General features: G+C 35.5%; 1 protein-coding gene across 1 annotated transcript in view; it reads right to left on the bottom strand.

The window, feature by feature from the left end:
- Positions 1–261: 261 nt before the first annotated feature.
- LOC113938726 (ceroid-lipofuscinosis neuronal protein 5-like) overlaps positions 262–27,815 on the bottom strand; it is a 43,319-nt gene continuing 15,765 nt past the window's right edge. The window contains 1 exon segment of the mRNA XM_035729013.1: positions 262–1,165. Within this exon segment, the coding sequence (XP_035584906.1) occupies positions 262–1,165 (904 nt within the window).

The raw sequence follows: 27,815 nt of genomic DNA, 5'->3' as shown, positions 1-27,815 counted from the left end.
AGATCCTATATATCTGATAGGAACTGTAATTCATATTAAGAAAGGCTTGGAGTTTGAAACCAAGATCACCTAATGTGCCCACTTTGACCAATGCAGTAAGTTTCAGCTTCTCTCTAGAAATAGTCCTGAGATGGTATGTGGCAATTCTGCCCAGGTGCATTTCTGGTCCAAGGTAGAAAGGCCTAAGAAATCCACAAATGTAAAATCACCCCATGAAAAACATATATGCTGGTGATAAAAGGAAAGAGCAGAATTAAAATATTACAAACCAGAGAGTGTTTTGTTTCTGTTAGGTAAAGGGATTTCTTCATAAGTTACTTTAATAAAAGGGAATTTCATAGGTAAAAACCAATATTCAAAATTATAAAACAAATAGAACTCTCTGTGTATAATCACTGCATCAAAAATTTGCAAGATACTGAAGAGAAATTCCTTAGTTGACCAATGTGGTTTGAAGGGGTAATAAAATTTTTTTATGGCTCAAGCAAGAGTCTTATTTCCTGTTGGCCCAAAAACAGATGTTTCATTTCCCAAATAGGTAGGTTCTCCACTGTAAAGAAATATTCTCGTATAGTTGGTTTCTATCTTTTTGAATTCTGCTCCAAGTTCAGCCAACTTCTTATATGTCCTTAACACGAATTTAGAACAGTCGTAGGATTCAAACCATGTCTCCGCCCCTCTTGCTGGGCTAGCTTGGACAGTCCATGTCTCGTAATAAATCCCTGTTTCATTGTCCCACTTTACCCACTTGGCCATTTCGTTACATGTGTTTCCTGATATGGTTGCTACTAGAACTAACGTCCCGTTTTCCCTCCAGTGAATATCATCAGTTCCTTCAAAAAAGCAGGCAGCTCCTTGATTACACCAGAAAGGGGCGTTCATTTCAGGTCGGAGATGGGGAAATGTACAGTTTCCAAGATGGAAAAGTTCATACCATTCCATTGTGTAGATCTTGCCAGTTAAAGTACTCTTGAATCCAATGGCATCATGCATAATTTTCAAGTGTCCCAGGAGGTTCCCATATTTAAATTCCCATACTGGGGCTTGTAACCGAAAGACTTCAATGACATCATCACCTTTCATAACTGGGATAGGTGAGCCAGTTGGACAGAATGTGTATTTAGCTTGACAATAAGGATCTGGTTCTGGACGGAAGGAAAAGCATCTTCACTTCACCCACAACCCTTGTGAACTATCATAGTATTTGTAAAGGATAGTGGAGTAAGTGAGGTCATAGGCGACCACATGACCCATGCTGCGGATGGAGGGAGCGGCACTGGCTTCCTCACGCCTGCTAGGCTTTCTCAAGTCCATACACTTTTATATATTCAGTATTTGCCTCTGTTTACTGATTCTTAGAATTGTGGTAATACGTGTTTAATCCTGCTGCTTTGGCCTTTTCTGTTCAGTATGATTTTGTTTTTGTTTTTGTTTTTAAAAACAATCAGTCTACCTCCACTTAGTCTTTTTCTTTAGAGGTTGCTGACTAACTCTTGGTATGGTTTTACTCCACACCATGTTTGAAATTGTTATATTATTCCTGATAGCATCAAAACAACAAGTGACATATGTTTGGATGAGATTAATAGCCATGCAGCTGGAAGATTAGATTGCCAAACCATGTACTCAAGTTAAGAGTCTGTATTTATTACTGTATAATATTGGCAGAACTTTTTCAAAGAGAGTCCAGAATCTGCTCTGGAGTTCAGAGGTTGACATGAGCCTGTCCCTGTGAAATGAGGCTGGTGATATAATTTAGTCATATGCTTGGTGACTCGGTAGTATAGGACTGCATATAAAACAAGGTAGGAGCTTAACTTTAATCATGACCTTTGAAAATTTCTCAGTGATAGTGTGGGAGGCTTTTTTAAGGAATTAGAATTGGAACAAGATGTGCTTTTTCCCATGAGTAAACTGTGAGATCAGTCTTTTAAATTGTTTTTAATTACAATTTCTGAGCCTAGTGCTTTGAAGGTGCCAGGCGAGCTGAAAAGCAATGTTGTTTATTTCATTGTCAGGGTGAGAGAATGATGGAAAAAAGGGTTCCCAACATGCTTTAGAACCAATTTAAACATTCTGAGGAAAAAACCTGCCCCACTTGATACTTAGGTAAAATATTTTCTTTGAGTGAATTTTGGGTTCAAGAATAATTTAGATCTTCTCTAAGAAATTTCTGTTACAGTTATTTATACTTTCATTTAACATATTTAACAATAAGCACAATAGGAAAGTTTGTTTTTCAGGCCCCCCCTTTTTTTAACCAAGAAAGTTAATTTTTTATGTCATAGTTTACAGATATTGAAACCTAAGAATTTCTTCTCATTTATACATGCTTCTTTAATTTTTTTGTGTGTTTTCTTTTAAAATTAAGCCAGAGACAAAAGAAAAAAAAATAAGTAGAAGGAACTATGTCAACCAATTGACACAAATAAGGTTTGACTACTAGGTTCTAAGTCTTATATAATAGTGATATTTTTAATTAGCAATGTAATTTTTTATTTATATGATTGGATACCAAGAATCTATGAGGGACAGAACAAATAAAAAAGTGAAACAAGGAGCAGCAGAGGCAATGGTTATGTTTTGCCCTGTAAGGTTTATTTAAAAAATGGATAAAGAAGCTTAGGAAGGCAAGCAATAATGAGATGATCTGTCACAATTATTCAGACTCAAAAAGATATATGGAATTCTCTGGAAAATGACATTTAATAACTTCAGGGATCCACATTAGTTAAGTCTGCCTTATTTTATATCATATTCAGGTTCTTATTTTAAAAATACTTTAAGTGATCTGGAGAAATTTGTTATTTAACGAAACCATTTGTTACACATTTTCATAAAAGAATCCCCTGTCAGTATAAGCCACAGCACTATAAAGAATTTTATTGTGAATATTTATTAGTTAATAAAAAATGAACACACAACTGTAATACACTGTATATTTCATCAATTCTATAACACACCTTTTTTTTTTTTTACTTTTTAGTATTTCTGAAACAGAATGCATTCCACAACTATAAAAAGACAGCTACTCATAGTTTAATGATTTCAAGTTACGTGCCTTGATGGTTCTGTGCACGTTGAGTTGAACTGTCATCTAAGAGTCTTCAGAATGATTATCCTATAATTGGACATTGAGAGAAAAAGACATTGTGCAATCAGCAAGGCATGAGAGCAGGGTGACCAGCACAAATCCACTAAAAGTGGAGCCAGCAGTTGTCTTTGGAAGAATGACTTCCATTCCATATTTGCTTGCAAAGCAACAAAATCTATTACACATCCTAAGGTAGCAAGATACCCCAAGCAAATAAAGTTGTGTTATTATTATCTCTTAATATTCTTATCAAAAACCAAGTAATGCAACTGATGACAGCCCAAAAGATATGAATACATTAGAGTAGGTTTAAAAAATTCCAAAGTGGCAAGCGTCTGTTGTGACCAATGTATGTGTTATTCTTGACTCTTTAAAAAGCATGTGTCTTAGGATTTTTTTCCAACAGCATGTTTTTCTTCACATTTTTTAATGTTACATAAAATGGTAATGTTATGAGTGGTTTCACCTTAGACTCTTTATGAGATGTGAGGTATTATAGTAAGTCAAATATTTATAAATGATATGCATGTACTACTTGACTTTTATATAAACTCTTTTAATAGTCTTTATCAATTATTCATGTAATATCTATATAAAAGTATTGTATGCACACACATTCATGTTTTCTTTCTGAATGACCCATGGATATTCCTCATATCCTGCTGTGTACACACCATACACTGAAGAACATTTATGTAATCAAATTCCCTCTAGCAGGAAAGTTTTATTTACTCATGTACTAATTCATTACTTTTTTTTTCTCTGAATAATCTCTGTGCCCGAATCGGGGCTTAAAGTCATGACTCCAAGATCAAGAGCCATATGCTCTACCAACTGAGCCAGCCAGGCACCCCTTCATGACTTTTTATTAAACTGCCAGATTTGGATTCTTAAAAAGAATAATGCAATAAATTATTATTTACATGCCTACATGTATGGAATACTATGGGATCTAGTACATCCTGGATTTCTCCCCCACCTTCCCCCATCCTGTTTTCAAATGTCAATGTAGTAACTGCTAGGAATAGCAGATACTGACAGGTCATAGCTTTTTCCCTTGCTAGGACATAATCTAGGCCACACAAAACTATTTTCCCCAAGGTTATAACCCTTTCCAGGGAACATGGCAAGTATCTCATGTAGAAATAATACAAAGATCAGGCTCCCACGCCTCAGTTTGGGATAACACCAAAGGGCTACCCCAGCTCCAGCAGTCTTTATGGGACCTAGACTAAGGCTCCCATTGCTGCCACATTGTGGGTCTGCTTTTCTCTATGCTCAACCCTGCCTTTATCGGGAGTGTTACCTCCCGATAAACCTTCTGTACACAACTCCCCATCTCAGAATCTGATTCCAGGTAACCCAATCTAAGAGTACATTATATTCTGATTCTGAGTGTGGAAAGAACACTATTCATGGAGTTTTGAATGCTAATTTATCTATAGATTTTTAAATAAATTTTATTTGTAATAAAACCACAGTGCCATTAGTTAAACAAGGTAAGAGAATTAGAAAGTGGTGGTATTAGGCAGGCTGGTCTATGATTTAAAAAGAAAAGTAGCCTGATGCATAAAAACTCACACCCTATAGAAGTTTATATTTTTCCCATGAAAGAATAGTTAAGTGGGTCTTATTGTGGTGATTCAGTGTTTCTTTCATAGCACAGCTTACCATTTTACCTAGGGCGTTCGCATGACTTAAATCCTGGGGGCAGCAGAATGGGAAAGAGAGTAGAATATGGGTAATACTCCTTGAATGCTGTAGCCTAAAAATTGCATCCATCACTTGTGTTCACATTCTACTGGCCTGACTCCATTAGTTACTTGCAGAGGAGGCTGGGAAAGGTAGTCTAGATGGGGCCCAGGAAGAAGGGAAAATACATTTTTTATAAACTGCCAGAACCTCCATTTTAAGTACCTTTCTCAGAATGTAAATGAATTCCCAGGAAAGATGTCAGGTAAATACATATTTACCTAAACCTTACTCAGTCATCTTGAAATGAAAACAAATGAGCCAGTCACAAAGAATGAGGCTTATTTTAAATCCTAACTCAGGAATTGTTACAACCTTATACTAATGTTGTATAGCTAAGCACCATACAATTTTGAAAATATTGACAAAAGGACTCCAGACGTAATATACACCTTCGTAATGTAAGCAAAAAGTGAAAATATATCCTAAGATGCCCATGAACAGTCTCTACTTTGAAGGGATGAGAATGAGTAATTTGTTTGAATCTCTTAGGAAATTAAGAACACTACTTGAAATCCAAATAAAATTTCAAAGGGAATTTTGAAAATTGACAAAATTATTCTTGATTTGGAGTAATAAATAGATGACACGAGCTAGTAAAATATTGAAAATGAAATATAATTAATGGGAATGTTCTTCCATATAAATGTGCTATACAATAGTTAAAACACTTTAATACTGCTAAAATAACTGACAGATAAATCAGTACTCAATGCAGTGACTGATGCATAGTAGGTGCTTGAAAAAGTTCTTTGGTAAATGAACAAATTACTGATAAGTAATAGAGCCAGAGATTGATAAAATTATAAATATTTATGATACAGTTATCATGGCATTTCAAATGAGTGAGGAAAAGATGAGTTATTAACTAAATAATGATAGAATAAGACATTAATAACCTGGAAAAAATTAAGTCTCTGTTGTATTAGAAGCAGCCAACTGCAATGCATGCATTTTTCAAATGTCTTATCTTTATTAAATAAATAAAATCATAGACTAGTGAAAGAAACCAGAAAGATTGTATTGTTCATCCTCATCACCTTACATTAGAAGAAAAGTGATTTTAGAGAGGTTAAGTTTCTGTCAAAAGGCCAATTGATTTAGTAGAGAGCCATGACCTGGCATCCAATTCAGTGCTTCTTCTACTATGTTACATTTTCTTTAGAAGAGAGTTAAACACACAAGGAGCCTTCTGTGAGGCTTAAATTTAACTCCATTAACAGTCTCATCCACAGAGACATAAATGGAGAATGGAATTAAAAGGTAATTAAGCTTGTAATCTTTAAAGTCTAAATATTTCTTATTTTCCAAAAACTCCAATAAAAGTACTTCACAGCTCTTATCAGAGTGAGTAGGCCCTGGAGTTTAATAATACCCTTTGTCTTCCGAATGTCTAAACTCAATCTTATTTGCTTTGGCTTGAACCGTTTCCCTTATATTCTTCTTGAAGGCATTCAAGAAAAATTCTACAGAGCTGACATTTCTATAACTTAATTTTAGAGGGAATCTAGAGATAGCAAAAAGTGCACATTTTTTTCAAGCAACATTAAATTAGTTTGACTCTATTTTCAGAAGTTTCAAATGTAAGAAATGGCACAAAGGAGTAGACCCTATTCAGATATTATGTTGATATGAGAAGGTTTCCATCATTTTCTGGAATAGTTGGTATAGCCCTGAAACACTTCTGTTTTGGGGGTTGAAAAGTGTAGATACGCTTGGTGCCTTGCTCAGTTCTCCTTCCCTGGCTGGTACACTCATGTCCCAGCCACTGTTGAGTACTGGTTGCTAATAACTCGGAGTCACCTGTCTCCTCCTGAGAATTGCCACTTGGCTGGGAAAATGACACTGTGGCCACAAAGGGGAGTCGGTAGCTCATGATTGATACTGGAGGATAAAAGGACATTGCATTTCTCTTCATGCTCCAGAGCTCACCTGGGGACAGGATAACTGTGGACTTCAGCTGAATCCTCATCTTTGCCCATGTTCCTTGTATCCCTTATCCCCCACGGGTTCTACCTGAGTGCACTCCTTCATTGAATTACTCGCACAAGAACTCTCGCATCAGGCTCTGATTGTAGCAGACACAACTTGGAAAAGGAATGGGCAGTAGCATTTTGAAGGTCTGAGGAGTTATATCCCTTTCCTCTGCTACCTGTGGCCAAAGCACTGCTGCCTCCTCACATTGGCATAGCCCTTTGACACTGACAAAACTCTTTCTTCCTTTTACTGGGCCTAACCTACACTTTTGCTCTTAGCTGCTAGAGGCTAGTCCTTGTTGATTCAAATGACACTTCCTACTACGTCACCCAGATAGGCTCTTTTATCACAATTATTTAAGGGGAGGGGGAATGAAGCTAAACACTTTTAAGTGATTTTTGTAAATTAACAGACCAAAAATAGGTTGGATTTTGGACACCATCCAGTTCTCTAGATTCCATGTCCAAATCTCATTCTAAAGCACTGTACCCAACACATGTCCGCCCCAGTCCCTCCCATGGCTTCAGGTCTCTACAACCTAGAGGGCTAGATTAAATACTTAAAACTTTGGTTAAAATCTTTAGCTTTTATAACCTGAGGCATAGTATGTATGTCTGTCTTGTTAGAAGAGTATGTCTGGTGGAAATAAGGTTCCTTCTTACCATAGAAAGAGAAAAAAAAAAAGAGTAACATGATTTTTGAAGGTTTAGTTCTTAAATTTTCAAGTTTTCAGACATTTCAGTATACAGATTGCACTAAGAAATAAAGATCAGTAAGTAGGGTAATCTCAAATTAAGGATTTCTTCAAACAGAAAATTAATGATGTTTGTTGTGTGTTCAATGGAAATGATGACTAAGTGTCTACATTATTACAACTGAACTATCATGTAATTCATTAAAAAGGTACATAGGTGGAATTACAGTTCAATTAAATTCTGCATGTTACAGTAGCCTGGCAAGCATTTCCATTTTTCTAATAGATGAAATAGCTTTTATTTTTCCTGCTAGTGATAAAACCTTTGTTATTGCTCATTCTCTGTAGGAAATTAAGGACATTATTTGAGAAAATGTTTAAAAGGTTCGCATTTTCCACATGCTGAGTAGGAATAAGTTTTCTCACAGTAAGAGATATTTAGAGATATTGATGTTTTCAATCTATTTCCTTTGTGGCAATCACAAAGACTCGGTCATATGGTGCAGGTCCATCACAGAACTTTGATGTGTGCTCTGTGATGGCACTTATTTTTCTGAATAAAGGACAAAGAGCAGAGAGAAGTGGTCTGCCATATGACCAGGGAACATTTTCTTCAGTAGCCCAAAGAGGACAAGCACTCTGAAGACAATTGTGAAATAAGAAGGCTCCGTTGAGTTCTTCCCTCATCCGTTGCCAGTGTTCACTTTTATGCCTTATCGTCCTCCATCCTTTCCAGCAGCTCTCCAATCATTATTTCAGCGTGTCTCTGTCAGACTGAGCCTTAGGGATCTGGCCATTATTGTTGAGTTATTCTCTCTCCCACAGGGTATTTGAATTTTAATTCAAAGTTCTCTTTATTTTTGCTTTTTACTTTATGTACTGTTTGGAAATTTTGTAAGTGTACATTAGTTTTATAATGTGAAGATGAGATGTTTGTGGGTGAACTTTTTTTAAAGACTGAATTACAGAAAAAGATCCATTGGAAAAGTAATGGGGAAGACAGAACTTACTTCATTATTCTGCTCCACCACAATCCATTTGTCCCCCAACAGTGACAAAAAACACTTAAGATATTTCTCTTTTTTTAAAGATTTTATTTATATATTTGAGAGAAAGAGAGAGAGAGAGAGCACAAACAGGGGGAGGGGCAGAGGGAGAAGGAGAAGCAGACTCCCTGCTGAGCATGGAGCCCTATAAGGGGCTCGATCCCAGTACTGAGAGCTCATGACCGGCCACCTAGGTGCCTCAAGATATTTTTTTTTTCTTTTTTTATGTTCAATTAGCCAACATATAATACATCATTAGTTTTTGATTTAGTGTTCAGTGATTCATTAGTTGCATATAACACTCAGTGCTCATCACATCACATGCCCACCTTAATACCCATCACCTGGTTACCCCATTCCTCTACCCCCCTTCCCTCTGCAGCCCTCAGTTTGCCTCCCAGAGTCAAGAGTCTCTCATGGTGAGATGATGGACTCTGAAAAACAAACTGAGGGTTCTAGAGGGGAGGAGGGGAGGGGGATGGGTTAGCCTGGTGATGGGTATTAAAGAGGGCACATTCTGCATGGAGCACTGGGTGTTATGAACAAACAATGAATCATGGAACACTACATCAAAAACTAATGATGTAATATATGGTGATTAACATAACAATAAAGGGGCGCCTGGGTGGCTCAGTTGGTTAAGCGACTGCCTTCGGCTCAGGTCATGATCCTGGAGTCCCGGGATCGAGTCCCGCATCGGGCTCCCTGCTCAGCAGGGAGTCTGCTTCTCCCTCTGACCCTCTTCCCTCTCGCGCTATCTCTCATTCTCTCTCTCTCAAATAAATAAATAAAATCTTTAAAAAAAAAACCATAACAATAAAAAAAACTTAAAAAAAAAAAGAGTCTCTCATGATTTGGCTTTTTCTCTGATTTCTTCCCATTCAGTTTTCCCTCCCTTCCCTTATGGTCCTCTGCACTCTTCCTTAGGTTCCACATATGAGTGAAACCATATGATAATCGTGTTTCTCTGCTTGACTTATTTCACTTAGCATAATCCCCTCCCATTCCATCCATGTTGATATAAATGGTAGGTATTCATCCTTTCTGATGGTTGAATAATATTCCATTGTATATATGAACCACATCTTCTTTATCCATTCATCTGTTGAAGGACATCTCGGCTCCTTCCACAGTTTGGCTATTGTGGACATTGCTGCTGTGAACACTGGGGTGCATGTGCCCCTTCTTTTCACTACATCTGTATCTTTGCGGTAAATACCTAGTAGTGCAAGTGTTGTGTCGTAGGGTAGCTCTATTTTTAACATCTTCAGGAACCTCCATACTGTTTTCCAGAGTGGCTGTACCAGCTTGCATTCCCACCAACAGTGTAAGAGGGTTCCCCTTCTCCACATCCTTGCCAACATTTGTTGTTCCCTGTCTTGTTAATTTTTGCCATTCTAACTGGTGTAAGGTGGTATCTCATTGTGGTTTTGATTTGTATTTCCCTGATGACTAGTGATGTAGTGATGTGTCTGTTGGTCATTTGTATGTCTTTTTTGGAGAAGTGTCTGTTCATGTCTTCTGCCCATTTCTTGACTGGCTTATTGTTTTTTGGGTGTTGAGTTTGAGAAGTTCTTTATAGATCTTGGATACCAGCCCTTTATCTGTAACGTCATTTGCAAATGGCATTCCATGAGTTGCCTCTTAGTTTTGTTGATTGTTTCCAACAGAGGGAATTTAATACTGGAGATTGATTACATGGGTGATCGAAGAGCTGAGAAACCAAATAGGAACTAGGAGGACAACATGGATTAAGAAGTTATTATTAAATAACAGTAAAGAAAACATAGTGATTGATTTAAAATGAAGTTTGTAAAAGATGATTTCGAGATAATACCATATTTCTTCTGAGACATTTCTAGGAAAATGATCCTGCCTTTGATAGAAATTTTCTGGAACCAAAAGGAAAACCTAGTTGAGAAGATAAGATAATCTAATGATTTGAGGTGACTTTTTATTTAGACACTTTTAATCTTATTATCAGTATTTGGCACATATGAGATACTGGAAATATGCTTTTTTATTATATGAGAAATAGCATATTAAAATACTATGGTTAAATCATCTTTGTAAATTTAATATTCATCAATACCACTATTGATAAATCACAAAAGGTATTTGTAAATGATACTGATAAAATCACAAAGGGTATATGTAAATGATAGATGAAAAGCCAAGGACCAGCCTTAACAGAATGACCAAATACTAGAGCTGGAGTTTAAAAAAGAAAAAAAAAAAAAAAGAATTAGGAAAGAAGAGGAAAATAGTATATACTGTGCATGTTAGATGAACCTCATACAATGTGAGATGCTGTATGAAATGCAGAAACAGTAATTACCATAAGCCTCCTGAGAAAGAAAACACAAAATTGGAAATACAAGTTTCTCTTTGAAAAGAAATCAATATTTAGTTAAAAGGAAGTAATGATCCTAAAATGCTTTTTCAGATGTTCAAATACTGTGCTGTAAACCTCTTTCCTTGACTGATAAGAAAAGTTAAATGATAGAAAATATTTATGAACCATGGAAGCAAGTAAGGATCCTTCTTTTCCCCAGCTTTATGAAGATATGATTGACATATAACATTGTGTAAGTTTAAAGTGTACAGTCTATTGATTTGATACACTTACATATTGCAAAATGATTATCATCCTTAGACAATCCCTCCTATCATGTCCCATAATTGCCATTTCTTTTTTGTGGTGAGAACGTGTAGGATCTACTCTCTTAGCAACTTTCAAGTATATAATACAATATCATTACCTGTAATCACCATACTGTACATTAGATCCCCAGAACTTGTTAATCTTATAACTGAAAGTTTGTATCATTAAGGATCTTTTTTTTAAAGATTTTATTTATTTATTTGAGAGAGAGAGAGCACATGAGAGGGGGGAGGGTCAGAGGGAGAAGCAGACTCCCTGCCGAGCAGGGAGCCCGATGTGGGACTCAATCCTGAGACTCCAGGATCATGACCTGAGCCGAAGGCAGTGCTTTAGCCAACTGAGCCACCCAGGTGCCCTAAGGATCTTTTATTATGATTTAGTTTGAGACAGAGTTCTCAAGAATCATTTTGCCCATGTTCCCATCTATTTCAAAATTAATAGGTTTCTTCTCATGTATTTTTTTTTTTTTGCAAAGAGATAAGGAATTTCTTGCTGCCAAATTCTGTTACTTCTGAGTTTGCCTCTACCCAGCTAGAGATTTAAACATAGTGTTAGGATAGACACCGATGTTCAGGAGATATGTTGCAGGTAATTGTGGAAAGTCATAAATCATGGTATATTTGTTTTCTCTATGAGGGTGTCTTCTCTGCATTGAAGATGACACAAGAATCATCTTTATGGCACTTTCACTTATGAAACAAGAGGAAGAAACCAACCTGCCACGTAGATTCGTATTCTAATATCTACTTCAGAACCTAGGCAGCAATATCTAAGACCTTTTTTTTTTTAAGATTTTATTTATTCATTTTAGAGAGAGAGAGAGTGCAAGTGGGGAGGAGCAGAGAGGGAGAAAGAATCTAAAGCAGACTCCACACTGAGTGCAGAGCGCGACGCGGGTCTTGATCCCACAACCCTGACATCATGACCTGAGCCAAAATCAAGTCAGACACTCAACTGACTGAGCCACCCAGGCGCCCTGGAATCACCGAGGGCAAGTGGGCAATCACAATCACAATGGGCAAGACGTTTTGTGAAGTTGGATACAAGGGGCAGAAGGAGGGAAATCAGTGCATCTTCACTTTAATTACTAGGAGTTCTAATGACTCATTTAGTGTGCTCCCTCCACCGAATTTTATTATGTTTTTTTTTTTTTTTCCATAGTCAGAGAAAACAAGAGCGCTAGCCAGTTTTCCCCACTGGTTTGACAGTTCCTTTGAGCATGAGAATAAGAAATAATTTGTAAACAATGATTCCACTAAGTCAATAAGAACATTTGCCAAGTTAATGATAATGACTGTGGTATTCCAATCAGAAACTACTTTATGAAAATAGTTCCTTTTCTCATCCTAAGCCAAGGTATCACATCTTAGTCCACTTACCTGAAAACACAGGGAAAGAGATACATCATACTATACAGCTATAATATGATATATCCCTCTGAAAGAGGACTTCACACTAACAACTTGACAAATCATATTCTTTTTTTTTAAGATTTACATATGTATTTGAGAGAGAGAGAAAATGTGTGGGGTGGGGGACAGAGAAAGAGGGAGAGAATCTGAAGTAGAATCTGTGCTGAGCACGGAGCCGATGCAGGGCTCCAGCTCATGACCCTGATCACAACCTGAGCTGAAACCAAGAGTCAGATGCTTAACCCACTGCACCACTCAGGTGCCCTGACAAATCACACTCTAATGCAAAGCTCCTATTTCCTCTCTGACTTCATCTTTTACTATTGTGCCTTGCCCATTCCACTCCGACCAGGTTGCTTCCTTGCTGTCTTTTAAACATGACAGCCATGCTCCCATCTCAGAGCCTTTCTACTTCTGTTTTCCTAGAATGCTTTGTTCCAAGGTATCCAACTGAGTGACTCCTTCACCTTCTTCAGGATATTACTTAGAGGCAACCTTCTCACACAGCACTCCCTGGGCACCCTTCATAAAATTGCAAACTCCCAACTTAAATTCTATATCCTTTCCCTGATTTATGATTTTTCTTCATAATACTATTTCTTATCTTTCTTGGTTATCTTGCCCCACCAGAATTCATAAGACAGAGGATATCGAGTGCACCCCCAGCAGGTAGAACTTTTCTAGGAACTCAATAAATATTTGTTTAAAAGAGTATGACACCTAATCTAAATGACACCTAATCTAATTCCAGAATTCCAATGGGTAGCTTTAGTACATACTAAACATCGAGTTTTTAAGAGTATGATCTCTCTTACTCTTTGTCTCTCTCATTTGTTTATTTGTTTTGTTTCTACTTTGTAGTTCCACAGTGCCTGGCAAAAAGTAGTCACTTAAACGTTTGATAAATTTAAATTTGGTGATCTTTTATAACACCCCTGGAAAGAATGGGAAAATTATAGCTAACTTTAAAGAAATTTGTTGTCATAGAACAGCTTTTGGGTCCCAGGTCGCTTTGATTTTTATGCAGTAATTCGTGAAACAGTATGCCTTTAACACAGTGGGTAATTTTGCAGGGAAAAGGTAATTGGGAAGAGAGCTAAGTCCTTTCCTGATAAGAGAGAATTGACTATACTTACTTTCACTTCAAATAGTTTTACCATATTCAGAAGAGGATGATTTATGCTAGAGAAGAACCTTATATAAATACCACAAAAATACTATTTCTGAGAAGAAGCATGGTATGTGGGAGGAAATTCTGGCAAAATGGTCACTAACTAAATTCAGCCAAATTTTTGATGGCTTAAGCAGAAAATATGGGTATTTTAAAAAGTCATGCCCAGAATAGAATACTTGAAGGTTGCTTCAGTTTAATTATAGACAGTTCACTGACCTTACTGATTTTTTAAGCCAGTCTATTGCCCATTGGTGGCCCTTCACATAGCACTAATGTAACAATGCTTTGCATTATTACCAATGATTCTCTAATGCTGAACTGTTTTGCTCAAGCAAACTGATGTGAGGGTGTCTTCTCTGCACTGAAGATGATACAGTGAACCTGCTTTATGGCACTCAGTTACGAAACCAGAGGGAGAAACCAAGGACCCAGTGGTCAACCCGCCATGTGGATCACTATTCTAACATCTACATCAGAACCTAGGAAACAGTATATACTCACATTGGTGTAAATTCAAAGATTATATACTGTAATATATATATATGTACATGTATATATATATATATACATATATATATATATATATATAGGTTACATTTGCCACATACTAATACCAGCCTATAATATGAAAAATGAGGGGAACAGAGTAAATCTGGAAACTCTCATATATGCTGAGATAATAATATTAGGAGACAGTTGGTGAATGGATTTTTTTTTCCTTAATTTTTATTCTAGGTCTATCTCTTTTATCCCCTAAACTCTAAGTATACACATAAACCATAATTTCTGTATTGTCCTTCATTAACAAGGAGAAGAAGGGTTTTTGGAGCTTCTTAAATCCAGGATTCAATATGGAAAAGATAAAAAGTATTTCTTAGGTGTTTTTACCAGACACCAAAATATAATGTGGTGGTTTTCTAAGATCCTCTCTAAGGTAGTAGTGTACCTATTTTCTCTTTTATGGATTCTCTTTGCTCAATCCCAGTATTACCTCCTTTGCCCTTTTTAAGTATTAAGTACTTAACTAACAAATTTGAATATAAAACAGACAAGATTTTGAAAATTTACATGGTATGAGGTTTGCTAAGTTCTCTTTCCCTCTAGAAAATGATAATCTAACACAAAATAGTAATTAAAGATTGTCTAAGGAGAGTGCTTTGAGAGAAGTAGTGTTCAGCTTTCCTATTTCATCTGATTACTTAAAAATATTTTTGATGTTTTCATGAGTTAACTGTATTTACTATAACTGACTTTTTCTTTGGCTGAGATAATTTTCTAACTAGGAGGTTTTCCTAAAACTCAAATTGCTACCTTTTACCTCTCACTGATGTATATGTTTATGCCCCTTAAAATAAGAACGCCGGCTGTCAAAAGTTCAAGATTAAATATAAGATTGTTTTAAAGAACAGCTATAATTTTCAGACTTAATGATCAACCTGTTGCCTGCATTTCCCCTGAGAATTTGTCATATGATTAAGAAAATCAGTTAAAATGGATTCAGTATAATTCAGCTACAAATAATAACTCATCCCAGTGTAGATGAGAGCACCTCAATTCTCATTGACAAAGCAGTTGTCTGTGAATCTAGACTGGCTATGTAGTTTTTTGTGCATTAAGAATAAACTTCTATAATGTTACAGTGGAGAAACCAGATAAACACTGCCTTAGCCAGATGATCAAGGTTAACATCAACAGTGATAAGTAATGTTGATTCAATGTACCCTTAATACTATGTGATGAGAATTGTACTTTACTTTAGGACTTCCTCCCCCAAATCCATAACCCCTGTCTAACCATTAGAAAAACATCAAACAAATCCATATTGTAGAATATTTTATAAAATGTTTGAACAGTAGTCCTCAAAAATGTCAAAGTCATCAAAAACAAGGAAGGTCTGAGAAATGGTGACAACCAAGAAGAGGCTAAGGAAATATGATGATTAAATGTACTGTGGTATCCTGAATGCTATCCTAGAACAGAAAAAGGACAGTAAGTAAAAACTAAGGGATTTAGAAGCACCTGGGTGGCACAGTTGATTAAGCGTCTGACTCTTGCTTTCAGCTCAGCTCATGATCTCAGGGTTGTGGGAGCCAACTCTGTGTTGGGACTACACACTCAGTGCAGAGTCTGAGTTTCTCTCTCCCTCTTCCTCTGCCCCTCCCTCCTGCTCACTCACATGCTCTCTCCCTCTCTCTAAAATAAATAAATCTTAAAAGAAACAAAAACTAAGAAATCTAAGTAAGGTATGTAAATAATAATATAATTATCAATATATAATCAATAATTATGTGTATTGTATATTAACATCAGTTAATAGCTGTGACGGATGTAGCATACAGACATAAGATGTTAATAATAGAGGAAGCTCCTGGGGCGCCTGGGTGGCTCAGTTGTTAAGCGTCTGCCTTCGGCTCAGATCATGATCCCAGGGTGCTGGGACCAAGCCCCACATTGGGCTCCCTGCTCGGCGGGAAGCCTGCTTCTCCCTCTCCCACTCCCCCTGCTTGTGTTCCCTCTCTGTCAAATAAATAAATAAAATCTTTAAAAAAAAGGATAATAGGGGCGCCTGGGTGGCTCAGTCATTAAGCATCTGCCTTCAGCTCAGGTCATGATCCCAGGGTCCTGGGATCGAGCCCCGCATCCGGCTCCCTGCTCCGCGGGAAGCCAGCTTCTCCCTCTCCCACTCCTCCTGCTTGTGTTCCCTCTCTCGCTGTGTCTCTCTCTGTCAAATAAAGAAATAAAATCTTTATTAAAAAAAAATAGAGGAAGCTCAATGTAGACTGTATGAGAACTCTCTACTATCTTTGTAACTTTTCGGTAAATTAAAACTATTCTAAAATAAAAAGCTTATTTGCATAAGTTTATTTATGTAAAATAATTAAATATGTATATGTGTTTATAAACAGAATGTGGCAGGACATGGAGCAATAAATGCAGACAGCAAAAACCATGAGCCATAAAATCTTAGCATTAACCCTAAGATTCACCTAGTGATGAATATCTGACTCAATCTAGGGGTTTCCTAAAATACACATGTCAGATGACTATTACTACATCAATTAATTGAAAGCTCAGTACCTTTCAAGGCAATACATGTCAGTATCTGACAGCTCTGATTATTAGAAATGTAATTCTTATACTGAGTAAAATTAATTCATTCTCTCTTTAGGTCATCTTACCTATTAATTAATATGTAGAAAATTCCTGTATCTAAATCACCAACCTTGTTCTCCTTAGCAATTCTAGGCTTGAATTCTAAATTGTCTTTTATTACCACTAGCTGTACTGAGAGTAAACCCTTCTAAATCAAGATGAGCAAAATTATATCTGAATGTCCTTATGCTTTTCACATCTGTTTTTTACCCATCTCATACTCCTAATTACACTAGGAAATATCTTTAATTTTGACCTCTACTTCACACCACATATTTAGTCCTTCATTAATTCATATAGATTTTACTTATAAAATGTTACTTATGTTTATTTCTCTCTCTTCATTTCCATCTTGACAGCCTCTGCAAGTCTTCTTTATTTACCCTCCTTTTCCTCCTCTTCCTTCTGTTGACTCTTGGATGCAAATAATGGCTCCGATTATAATGTCTAATTTAGGATACATTGCCATAATTACGGAATGCACGGGTCTTTTGCTTTACTTATTCTAATGATACAGTGAACCCTGTGACCACATTACTGAACCCCGGAACTAGAAGATTAACAACTATGTGCTTCTCTCTGATGCTAAAGCCCTCTCTTCCCCTGAATTGCACTGTAACACTCTTGCTCTTTTTTAATAGTTTTATCATATATCTTTATTATCAAACTATATGTTGGTTACTTTTTTTTTAGTTTTTATTTGAATTCCAGTTAGTTAACGTACAGCGTAATATTAGTTTCAGTTGTACAATATAGTGATTCAGCACTTCCGTACCACGCCTGGTGCTCATCACAACAGGTGCACTCCTTAGTCCCATCACCTATTTCACCCATTCCCCCATCCACCTTCCCTTTGGTAGCCATTAGTTTTGTCTCTATATTTAAGAGTCTGTTTCCTTGTTTCCCTTTTGCTCTTTTTCCTCCCTTTGCATGTTTGTTTTGTTTCTTAAATTCCACATATGAGAACTTATAAAACTCAACATTCAAAAAATGAATAATCCAATAAAAAAATGGGCAGGAGACATGAAGAGACATTTTTCAAAGAAGACATACAGATGGTCCAAAGACATATGAAAAGATACTCAATATCACTCATCATCAGGGAAGTGCAGATCAGGGAGATGCAAATTAAAACTACAATGAGATATCACTTCACACCTGTCAGAATGGCTAAAATCAACAATACAAGAAACAACAGGTGTTGACAAGGATGTAGAGAATAGGGAACCCTCCTGCACTGTTGGGAATGCAAACTGGTGCATCCACTGTGGAAGCAGTATGGGGGTTCCTCTAAAAGTTAAAAATAGAACTACCCTACAATCTAGCAATTGCTCTACTAGGTATTTACCCAAGGAATACAAAAATACTAATTCAAAGAAATATGTGCACCCTGATGTTTATAGCAGCATTATCTGTAATAGCCAAATTATGGAAACAGCCCAAGTGTCCATTGACTGATGAATGGATAACGAAAATATGGGGTGTGTGTGTGTCTGTGTGTGTGTGTATATCTATCATCTATATCTATCTATCTATATATACACAGATATATATGATGGAATATTATGCAGCCATAAAAAAGAATGAGATCTTGCCATTTGAAATGATATGGATGGAGATAGAGAATATTATGCTAAGTGAAATAAGTCAGTCAGAGAAAGACAAATACCATATAGTTACTTTGAATTTAGTAAACAAGAATCATTTTAGATACTCTTCTGAAAAAAAAAAGGAGACACAAAGCAAGGGCTTTTTTGGGCATATGCAAGAATGGAATTGTTATATTTCTATATAAATATTTAACTTTAAAATATATAAGCATATTGTTTTCAAAATGATTATAGCAATTTACATGCTCATCAAATATGCTATTATTTGATAGCAAACCACATGCTGTCCAAATTTGTTTTGGTTAGACATTAAAATTGGCCAATTAAATGGGAGCAATAACGTATCAATTCTGATTGATGTTTCCCATGTAGTAAAGATACTGATATTTATTTTCATGTATTTATTCGACACATGCATTTGCCTTTCAAGAAATGCTGGCCTGTGTCTTTTGCCCGTTTATTCAAATATATTGCTTTTCCTTTTTCACTCATTTTTAGAAGTTCTTTATACATTTTGGGTATCAATGTCCTGTCAATTTTATGTATTTGAGATGTCTTTTCCTAGTTTATAGCTTGTCCTTTTACTTTCTTTAAGATGAAATTTGATGAATAGGATTTTTTAATTTTGAGGTAGTTAACTTTATAATTGCTGACGTTTAATGATTTGCTTCTTGTTTAATAAATCCTTGCCCACATGGTAAGAAGGATTTATGTTGTCATTTTATTGAAGTATAGTTGACATACAATATTGTATATTAGTTTTAGGTGTATAACATAGTGATTCAACATGTATATGTGCATTACAAAGTGATCACCGCAGTAAGTCTAGTTGCCATCTGTCACCATACAAAGTTATTACAATATTACAACCTCCCCCAAGCTGCACTTAACATCCCCATGATTGATTTATTTTATAACTGGAAGTTTGTACCTCTTAATCCTTTCCACCTATTTCACCCATTCCCTCATGCCCCTCCCCTCTGGCAATCACCAGTTTGTTCTCTGTATGTGAGTCTGTTTTTATTTGTTTTGAGATTTTACATTTGTTTGTTTTTGAGGTTTTATGGCATTCGTCTTTGTCTGACTTATTTCACTTAGCATATTACTGTATAGTTTCATCCCTGTTGTCATAAATGGTAAGATCTCATTCTTTTTTATGGCTGAGTAATATCCCATTGTACGTACATACCAGATTGTCTTTATTCATTCATCTATCAGGTTGCTTCCATATCTTGGCTCTTGTAAATAATGCTGCAATAAACATAGGGGTGTATATATCTTTTTGAATTAGTGCTTTTGTTTTCTTCAGATAAATACCCAGAAGTGGAATTACTAGATTGTATGGTATTTCTATTTTTAATTTTTTGAGGAACCTCCATACTGTTTTCCACAGTGGCTGCAACAATTACATTCCCACCAACAGTGTATGAGGGTTGCCTTTTCTCCACATTTTCTCTAACCCTTGTCATTTCTTGTCTTTTTGATAAAAGCCATTCTACTAGGTGTGACACCACCCTTATTGTGGTTTTCATTTGCATTTTCCCGATGGTTAGTGATGTTGAGCATCTTTTCATGTGTCTGTTGCCCATTTACTTGTCTTTGGAAAAATGTCTACCCAGGGGTCCTCTGTCCATTTTTTAAGCAGATTGTTTGGAGGTTTTGGTTTTCAATTGTATGAATTCTTTGTATTTTTAGATGTTAACTCCTTATCAGATATATCATCTGCAAATGTCTTCTCCCATTCAGTAGATTGTTTTCCTGTGTTTTGTTGATGCTTCCTTTTTGTTTGATGTAGTCCCAATTTTTTTTCTTTTGTTTTTGCTTTTGTTTTCCATGCCTGAGGAGACAAATCCAAAGAAATAATGCTAAGATCAATGTTCAAGAGATTACTGCCTACTTTTTTTAGAAGTTTTATGGTTTCTGGTCTTATATTTAGGTCTTGACTCTGTTTTGAGTTTATTTTTGTATATGGTGTAAGAAAGTGGTCCAGTTTCAATCTTCGGCTGTCAATTTTCCCAAAACCATTTTTTGAAGAGACTGTGTTTTCCCCGTTGTATATTGTTACCTCCTTTGTCATAGATTAATTGACCATATAAGCATGGGTTTATTTCTGGGTTCTTTATTCTGTTCTATGTGTCTCTTTTGTATTATACTGTATTAATTACTGTAGCTTTGTAGTGGAGTTTGAAATCTGGGATTGTGATACATCCAGCTTCGTTCTTCTTTCTCAAGATAGCTTTGGCTATTTGGGGTCTTTTGTGATTCCATAAAAATTTTGGATTGCTTGTTCTAGTAATATGAAAAATTCCTTTGATATTTTGATAGGGGTTGCATTGAGTCTGTATATTGCTTTGGGTAGTATGGGCATTTTAACAATATTTTTTTCAAATGAGCATGGTGTATCTTTCCATTTATTTGTGTCATCTTAGGTTTCTTTTATCAATGTCATTGTTTTCACAGTGTAAGTCTTTGACCTCCTGGTTAAATTTATTCCCAGGTAACTTATTCTTTTTTATGCAATCGTAAATGGGATTGTTTTCTTAATTTCTGTTTCTGATGGTTTGTTAGTGTATAGGAATGCAATAAATTTCTGTATATTAAGTTTGTATCCTGCAACTTTGCTGAATTCATTTATTAGTTCTAATAGTTATGTGTGTGTGCGTGTGTGTGTGGTGTCTTTGGGGTTTTTTATGTGTGGTATTATGTCATCTGCAAATAGTGAGAGTTTTACTTCTTCACCAATTTGGATGCCTTTCATTTCTTTTTATTATCTGGTTGCTGTGACTAGGACTTACAGGACTGTGTTGAATAAAAGTGGTAGGAGTGAGCATCCTTGCCTTCTTTTTGATCTTAGAGGAAAAGCTTTAAACTTTTCACCATTGAGTATTTGGATCTGTCATATATGGTCTTTATTATGCTGAGGTATATTCCCTCTATACCCACTTTGCCGAGAGGTTTTATTATAAATGGATGTTGAATTTTGTCACATGCTTTTTCTGCATCTATTGAGATTATCATATGATTTTTATCATTCATTTTGCAAATGTGGTGTACCACACTGAATGATTTGTGGACATTGAATCATTTTTGCTTCCCTGGAATAAATCCCACCTGATCATGGTATATGTTCCTTTTAATGTATTGTTGAATTCAGTTTGTTAATATTTTGTTGAGGATTTTTGTAGCTACATTCATCAAGGATATGAAGCATGTTTATTTATATTTCCTTTTAAAACTTTTGCTTTATGTATGCAAGTTCTTAACCCATCTGAGGTTAATTTTGTGTATGCTAAAAAGTTGGGATCCAGCTTCCTTTTCCTTCTATAGAATAACCTACCTCTCTTTAAGATCTGTAGTCATACATTTGTCATTTATCAAATTTCCATAAATTTATAGACATGTTTCTCAGTTATCTATTTTGATGATCAGTCTATTCACCAAATAACTGTACCCAAATGGCCTTCACTTCCAGGGCTTTATAATAAGTGCTAATATCTAGTATGGCAATCTCCTTCCCCTTCTTTATTCTTCCTTTCAGATGTATCTTGAAATTTTATGGTAATTTACCCTCATATGTTTGAAATGAAAATTCTGTCGTCCTTGATGAAAAATCTGGTAATAAATTTTTATTGTAGTATCATTGAATCTATAGCACTTAGGGAGTATTGCTATTTCTACAGCTATAATTTTACTGATGAACACAGGACCTCTTTCCTTTTATTTGTCTTCTTTATTAAATTTTAGTAAGATTTTTTCTATATTGCTTTTGTATATCTTTTGTTAGAATCCTCCCACTTTTTAAAATTCTTGCTTTTGGAACATAAGGAACAGCATGGAGGACATTAGGAGAAGGAAGGGAAAAGTGAAGGGGGGGAAATCGGTGGGGGAGATGAACCATGAGAGACTATGGACTCTGAGAAACAAACTGAGGGTTCTAGAGGGGAGAGGGGTAGGGAGATGGGTTAGCCCAGTGATGGGTATTAAGGAGGGCACATACTGCATGGAACACTGGGTGTTACACGAAAACAATGAATCGTGGATCACTACATCAAAAACTAATGACGTGTTGTATGGTGACTAACATAATAAAATAAAATAAAATAAAAATTGCATTAAGTTGTTCATGCTGATTTTACCAAAAAAAAAATTCTTGCTTTTATTATTATAAACAATGTCTATTTTTCCAAAAGCTCTTTATGGAAAAATAATGCACATACAGAAAATATTCATATCAAAAGGATACAGCTGAATGAATGTTAACAGACCATACTTGTGTAACCAGCATCAAATCAAGAAAGAGAACATTAATTGATGTATTTTAAAAATTACCTTTTTTGACTTTGTTACATGTTTTGTGCAGATATCAATTTTTTTTTAATGATATTTGTGATTAAGGCAATGACTAAAGTTCTCAGAGCAGAGTGCCAGGGAGGAATGAGCTTTGCAACAGAGCAACCCGAAGATTTGAAGCTGAAGACCCTCTGCAAATCTTCAGGTTACTCTGCAAAATCCTGAGAACTTTAGCCACCTTAGTCCTCTCAGACTGTCATTTCTAAAGCACTGAAGCTTTCACCTAGGGCAATGATGGGGTTTATCTTTCCCATTTCTTTGGATCATTGTCCTTTGTTGCCTGACTTACAATGCCTGCAAGCCAGTTTCTACATATTTTGTTCTTTTTTTTTCTGATTGTTTCAAGTGGAATGGTAAATCTGGTTTCTGTTATTCTATCTTGAAAGAACTTGAATTCTCTTTCCTGCTTTCATTTTAACTCTCTTTTTCTGTCTGATAAAACAACACTTAAGCCAGAAGATAAACTATTGTACAGAATTCAAGTGTAGAAATAACTGTTAAAAAGAAAGTGGGGGTATCTAGAATAGACATTGAAATATGAGATTTGCTTTCTGAAAAAAAAATGTTTTACTGTAAAATTGACCTACTGGCATGTGCCTTTGAAGAGAGGATCATTAATAGTCATCACAATTCTCTAATATAAAAGTTCATTAAATTACCCTCAACTCTATGGTTAACTAACCTTTGACAAAGCAGGAAAGAATATCCAATGGAAAAAAGACAGTCTCTTCAATAAATGGTGCTGGGAAAATTGGACAGCCATATGCAGAAAAAATGAGATTAGACCACTCTCTTACACCATACACAAAGATAAACTCAAAATGGATGAAAGACCTAAATGTGAGATAGGAATCCATCAAAATCCTACAGGAGAACACAGGCAGTAACCTCTTCCACCTCGGCCACAGCAACTTCTTACAAAACATGTCTCTAAAGGCAAGGGAAACAAAAGCAAAAATGAACTATTGGGACTTCATCACAATAAAAAGCTTCTGCACGGCAAGGGAAATAGTCAACAAAACTGAAAGGCGACCTATGAAATGGGAGAAGATATTTGAAAATGACATTACAGATAAAGGGCTGGTATCCAAGATCTATAAAGAACTTCTCAAACTCAACACTCCAAAAACAAATAATCCAGTCAAGAAATGGGCAGAAGACATGAGCAGACACTTCTCCCAGAAGACATACAAATGGCTAACAGACACATGAAAAAATGCTCCACATCACTAGCCCTGAGGGAAATACAAATCAAAACCACAATGAGATACCACCTTATACCAGTTATATGGCTAAAATTAACAAGACAAGGAACAACAAATGTAGGCGAGGATGTGGAGAAAGGGGAACGCTCTTACACTGTCAGTGGGAAGGCAAGCTGGTACAGCCACTCTGGAAAACAGTATGGAGGTTCCTCAGGAAGTTAAAAATAGAGCTACCCTACAACCCAGCAATTGCATTATTGGGTATTTACCCTAAAGATACGGAGGTAGTGAAAAGAAGGGGCACATGCACCCCAATGTTCATAGCAGCAGTGTCCACAATAGCCAAACTGTGGAAAGAGCCGAGATGTCCTTCAACAGATGAATGGATAAAGATATGGTTCATATATACAATGGAATATTATTCAGCCATCAGAAAGGATGAATACCTACCATTTACATCAACATGGATCGAACTGGAGAGGATCATGCTAAGTGAAATAAGTCAAGCAGAGAAAGACAATTATCATATGGTTTCATTCATATGTGGAACCTAAGGAATAGCGCAGAGGACCATAGGGGAAGGGAGGAAAAATTGAATGGGAAGAAATCAAAGAGGGAGCCAAACTGTGAGAGACTCTTGACTCCTGGAAACAAACTGAGGGTTGTGGAAAGGGAGGTGGGGGGTGGATGGGGTAACTGGGTGAAAACATTAAGGAGTGCACATGATATGATGAACACTGGGTGTTATACGCCACTAATGAATCATTGTACACTACACCAAAAACTAATGATGTACCATATGTTGGCTAATTGAATTTAAATTTAAAAAAATTTTTTAAAAAGTTCATCAAGGTAACATATAAAAGTGATACTTATAAAATATTAGAAATATTAGATGTATTTATAGTTGACATCAAATTACATAAATAAACTCAAATCCCAAAGGCATTACTCATGCTGTTTTCTTAGTTTTGTTATCCTGAATGTCACATCTTCAAATCCCACTCAATCTTGGAAGATTAGTTTAAGTCCTACCTTTACCAGAAAGCCTTTCAAGCAGCTTTAGGCTTTTTAAAATTGTAGTGTTTATGACATTAAAAAACAAAAACAAATTCCAGTGTTTTATTTTATTCTATCATGTATCATCATTTCTTTATATCTTAAAAGCATGTGACAACAGAAATTAACTATCTCCACATTGTTAAATGCTTGCATACCTTTCTTTACTATTTTTTCTATGGCTCTTATACTAATTTACTGGATACCATCTTGATCATAATTTTATATTTATTACATACTACATATAATAACTGTTTAGTTCAGGTTTTAAATTTCGGTCTGCCTTCATAGGTTAGGTATAACCACAGGAAATAGCATTTAGTCATTCTGTTTTTTTAAATGTATGTGTTGTTAATAAAGGCTGCTTGTGAAAGGCCAGTAATATGAGTTTTAAGTCAAATACAGAGTAAAGAACACTAGTAACAGACATCCAAGCTAAAGTCCTTTAGATGGAGCCAATAACCAGCAAAAAGACAGAGAAACTGAAAGAAAATGTCAAGTGTTACGGACAGGAATAGAGTTGTAGCTGAGATGTAGACCCCTGATTCAGGAGCAAAATGAAATCTGGATGGAAAAACGATTGGGAAGGTATGAAGAAAGGCAAGGAAAGTTGTCTTAGTCTTCCCAACTCTTAAACCCTTTGGAGAAGTTCTTGAATGGTATGTAGTAAGGATCAAGATTTTTTTCCCCAGTATGAATATTGAATGAAGTCAGCATTTTTTACTTAAAAAAAAAAAAAAAACAACCTTTCTCCTTCACTGTATTGTGTAATAATGCTATTGCCATTAATCAGGTGATCATTTATATGTAGGCCTATTTCTGGTCTCTATTCTGTTCCATTTGCCTATCTTTGAAAGTTTATGTTTCTATAGCCTTAGAATTAAATTGCTAACTTCCACAAAAGAAAAACTTATAGTATCCTGATTGGGCTTTAATTACATATGTAGATCAGTTTGAGGGAATTGATATTATTACCCTAGTGAATTTTCCAACTCATGAACATGAATATGGTTTATAATTCCATTTATATAGGTTTTTCTTTTTTTTCTTTTTCTTTCTTTTCTTGGCTTCACAATGATTTGTAATTTCCTGAGCAAAACGCCTTTTTATGTAACTACCAGAACAATTTCAGTCTTTCATAATTATCCCTTTAATGTTGCTATTGATAGGTTGTTAAAATTTTTTCTTTTAATTATATTGCTTAATGCTGAAGTTTAAAAAAAATAATTTGAATAACCCCAGAAAGTTCCTTTATGACTCTTCCTAGTTAATCCTGAACCCCCACCCCAGCCAGATATAATACTTTTTTTTTAAATTTCTCTCATCATATAATAGTTTTTCTATTCTCAAACCTTATATAAATAAAATCATACAATATGTACTCTATGGCTTATGGCTTCTTCATTCAACAGTATTTTTGAGACTCAATCATGTTGTTGCATATATAAGTAGTTTGTTCATTTTTACTACTGCATAGTGTTATGTTTTTGTACTATACCATAATTTATTCTCTTGCTTATGAACATTTTGGTTATTTACCATTTTTGATTGTTATGGCTAAAGCAGCTTTGGGTATTCTTTCACAAGTCTTTTTATAGACATAAGTGTTCATTTAATTTTATTAAGATATTTAAATTTAGGGTTGATGTGGTATATGGCATTTGCATGTTTAAATTTATTAGAAATTGCCAAACAATTTCCCAAGGTAGTTTATTGTTTGTATTCCCCTGAGTAATATATTGAGTTCAAGTGGCTCCATATTCTTTTCAACAGTTGACATTATCAGTTTTTTAATTTTGACCATACTGTTGAATATGGAGTATTATCTTTTGCAGTTTTATTTTTAATTACCCTGGTGACTAATAATTTTGATCACCTTTTCATATGGTAGTTGTTGTCTCAGATATCTTTTGTGAAGGTCCTTTTCAAGATTCTAAGCACCATTCTTTTTAAAAAAGAGGCCTGCCTTTTTATTGTTGAATTCTTTATGTATTCTAGAAACAAATCCTTTGTCAGATATATGTATCATATATTTTTTCCCAGTCTGTGGCTTACTTTTTCACTTTCTTAATACTGTTTTTTATTCCTGTTTGTTTTGTTTTGTTTTTTTTTTTTTGGTCGGGGGAGGACTGTTTCCTTTATACTTTGAAATAATTTTAGATTCATTAGAAGTTGCAAAAAAAAAAGCACACACACACACACATACACACACACACACACACAGGCAGGTTCTGTGTTTTTTTAACCTGATTTTTTTTTTCCCCCAGTGGTAGCAACTTGCCTAACTATAGGACAATATCAACACCTGGAAAATGACTTTGACATGATCCACACAGCTTATTCAGATTCTACCAGTTTTAATGCACATGTGTGTATTTCCATACAATTCTGTAATACGTAGATTCATATAACCACCATCACAATGAAGATACAGAACTGTTCCATACTTTAAGATACAATATGCAACACATATACATTTTTGACAGACATTTAATTACTTTAGCCATAGATAATGCAAGAATTATAATATCACTTACTTATCACTCATTTTTTTCTTAATCAGATTAAGATCAATTTTAAATGTTGAGTCATTTCATGCATCAAACTAAAAAGTCCACTTCTGG

The sequence above is a fragment of the Zalophus californianus genome, chromosome 8 (genome assembly GCF_009762305.2).
Source record: "Zalophus californianus isolate mZalCal1 chromosome 8, mZalCal1.pri.v2, whole genome shotgun sequence".
In the NCBI taxonomy this organism is placed as follows: domain Eukaryota; kingdom Metazoa; phylum Chordata; class Mammalia; order Carnivora; family Otariidae; genus Zalophus; species Zalophus californianus.
The sequence above is the reverse complement of the archived record's forward strand: the minus strand, read 5'-3'. Positions and strand labels throughout refer to the sequence as shown.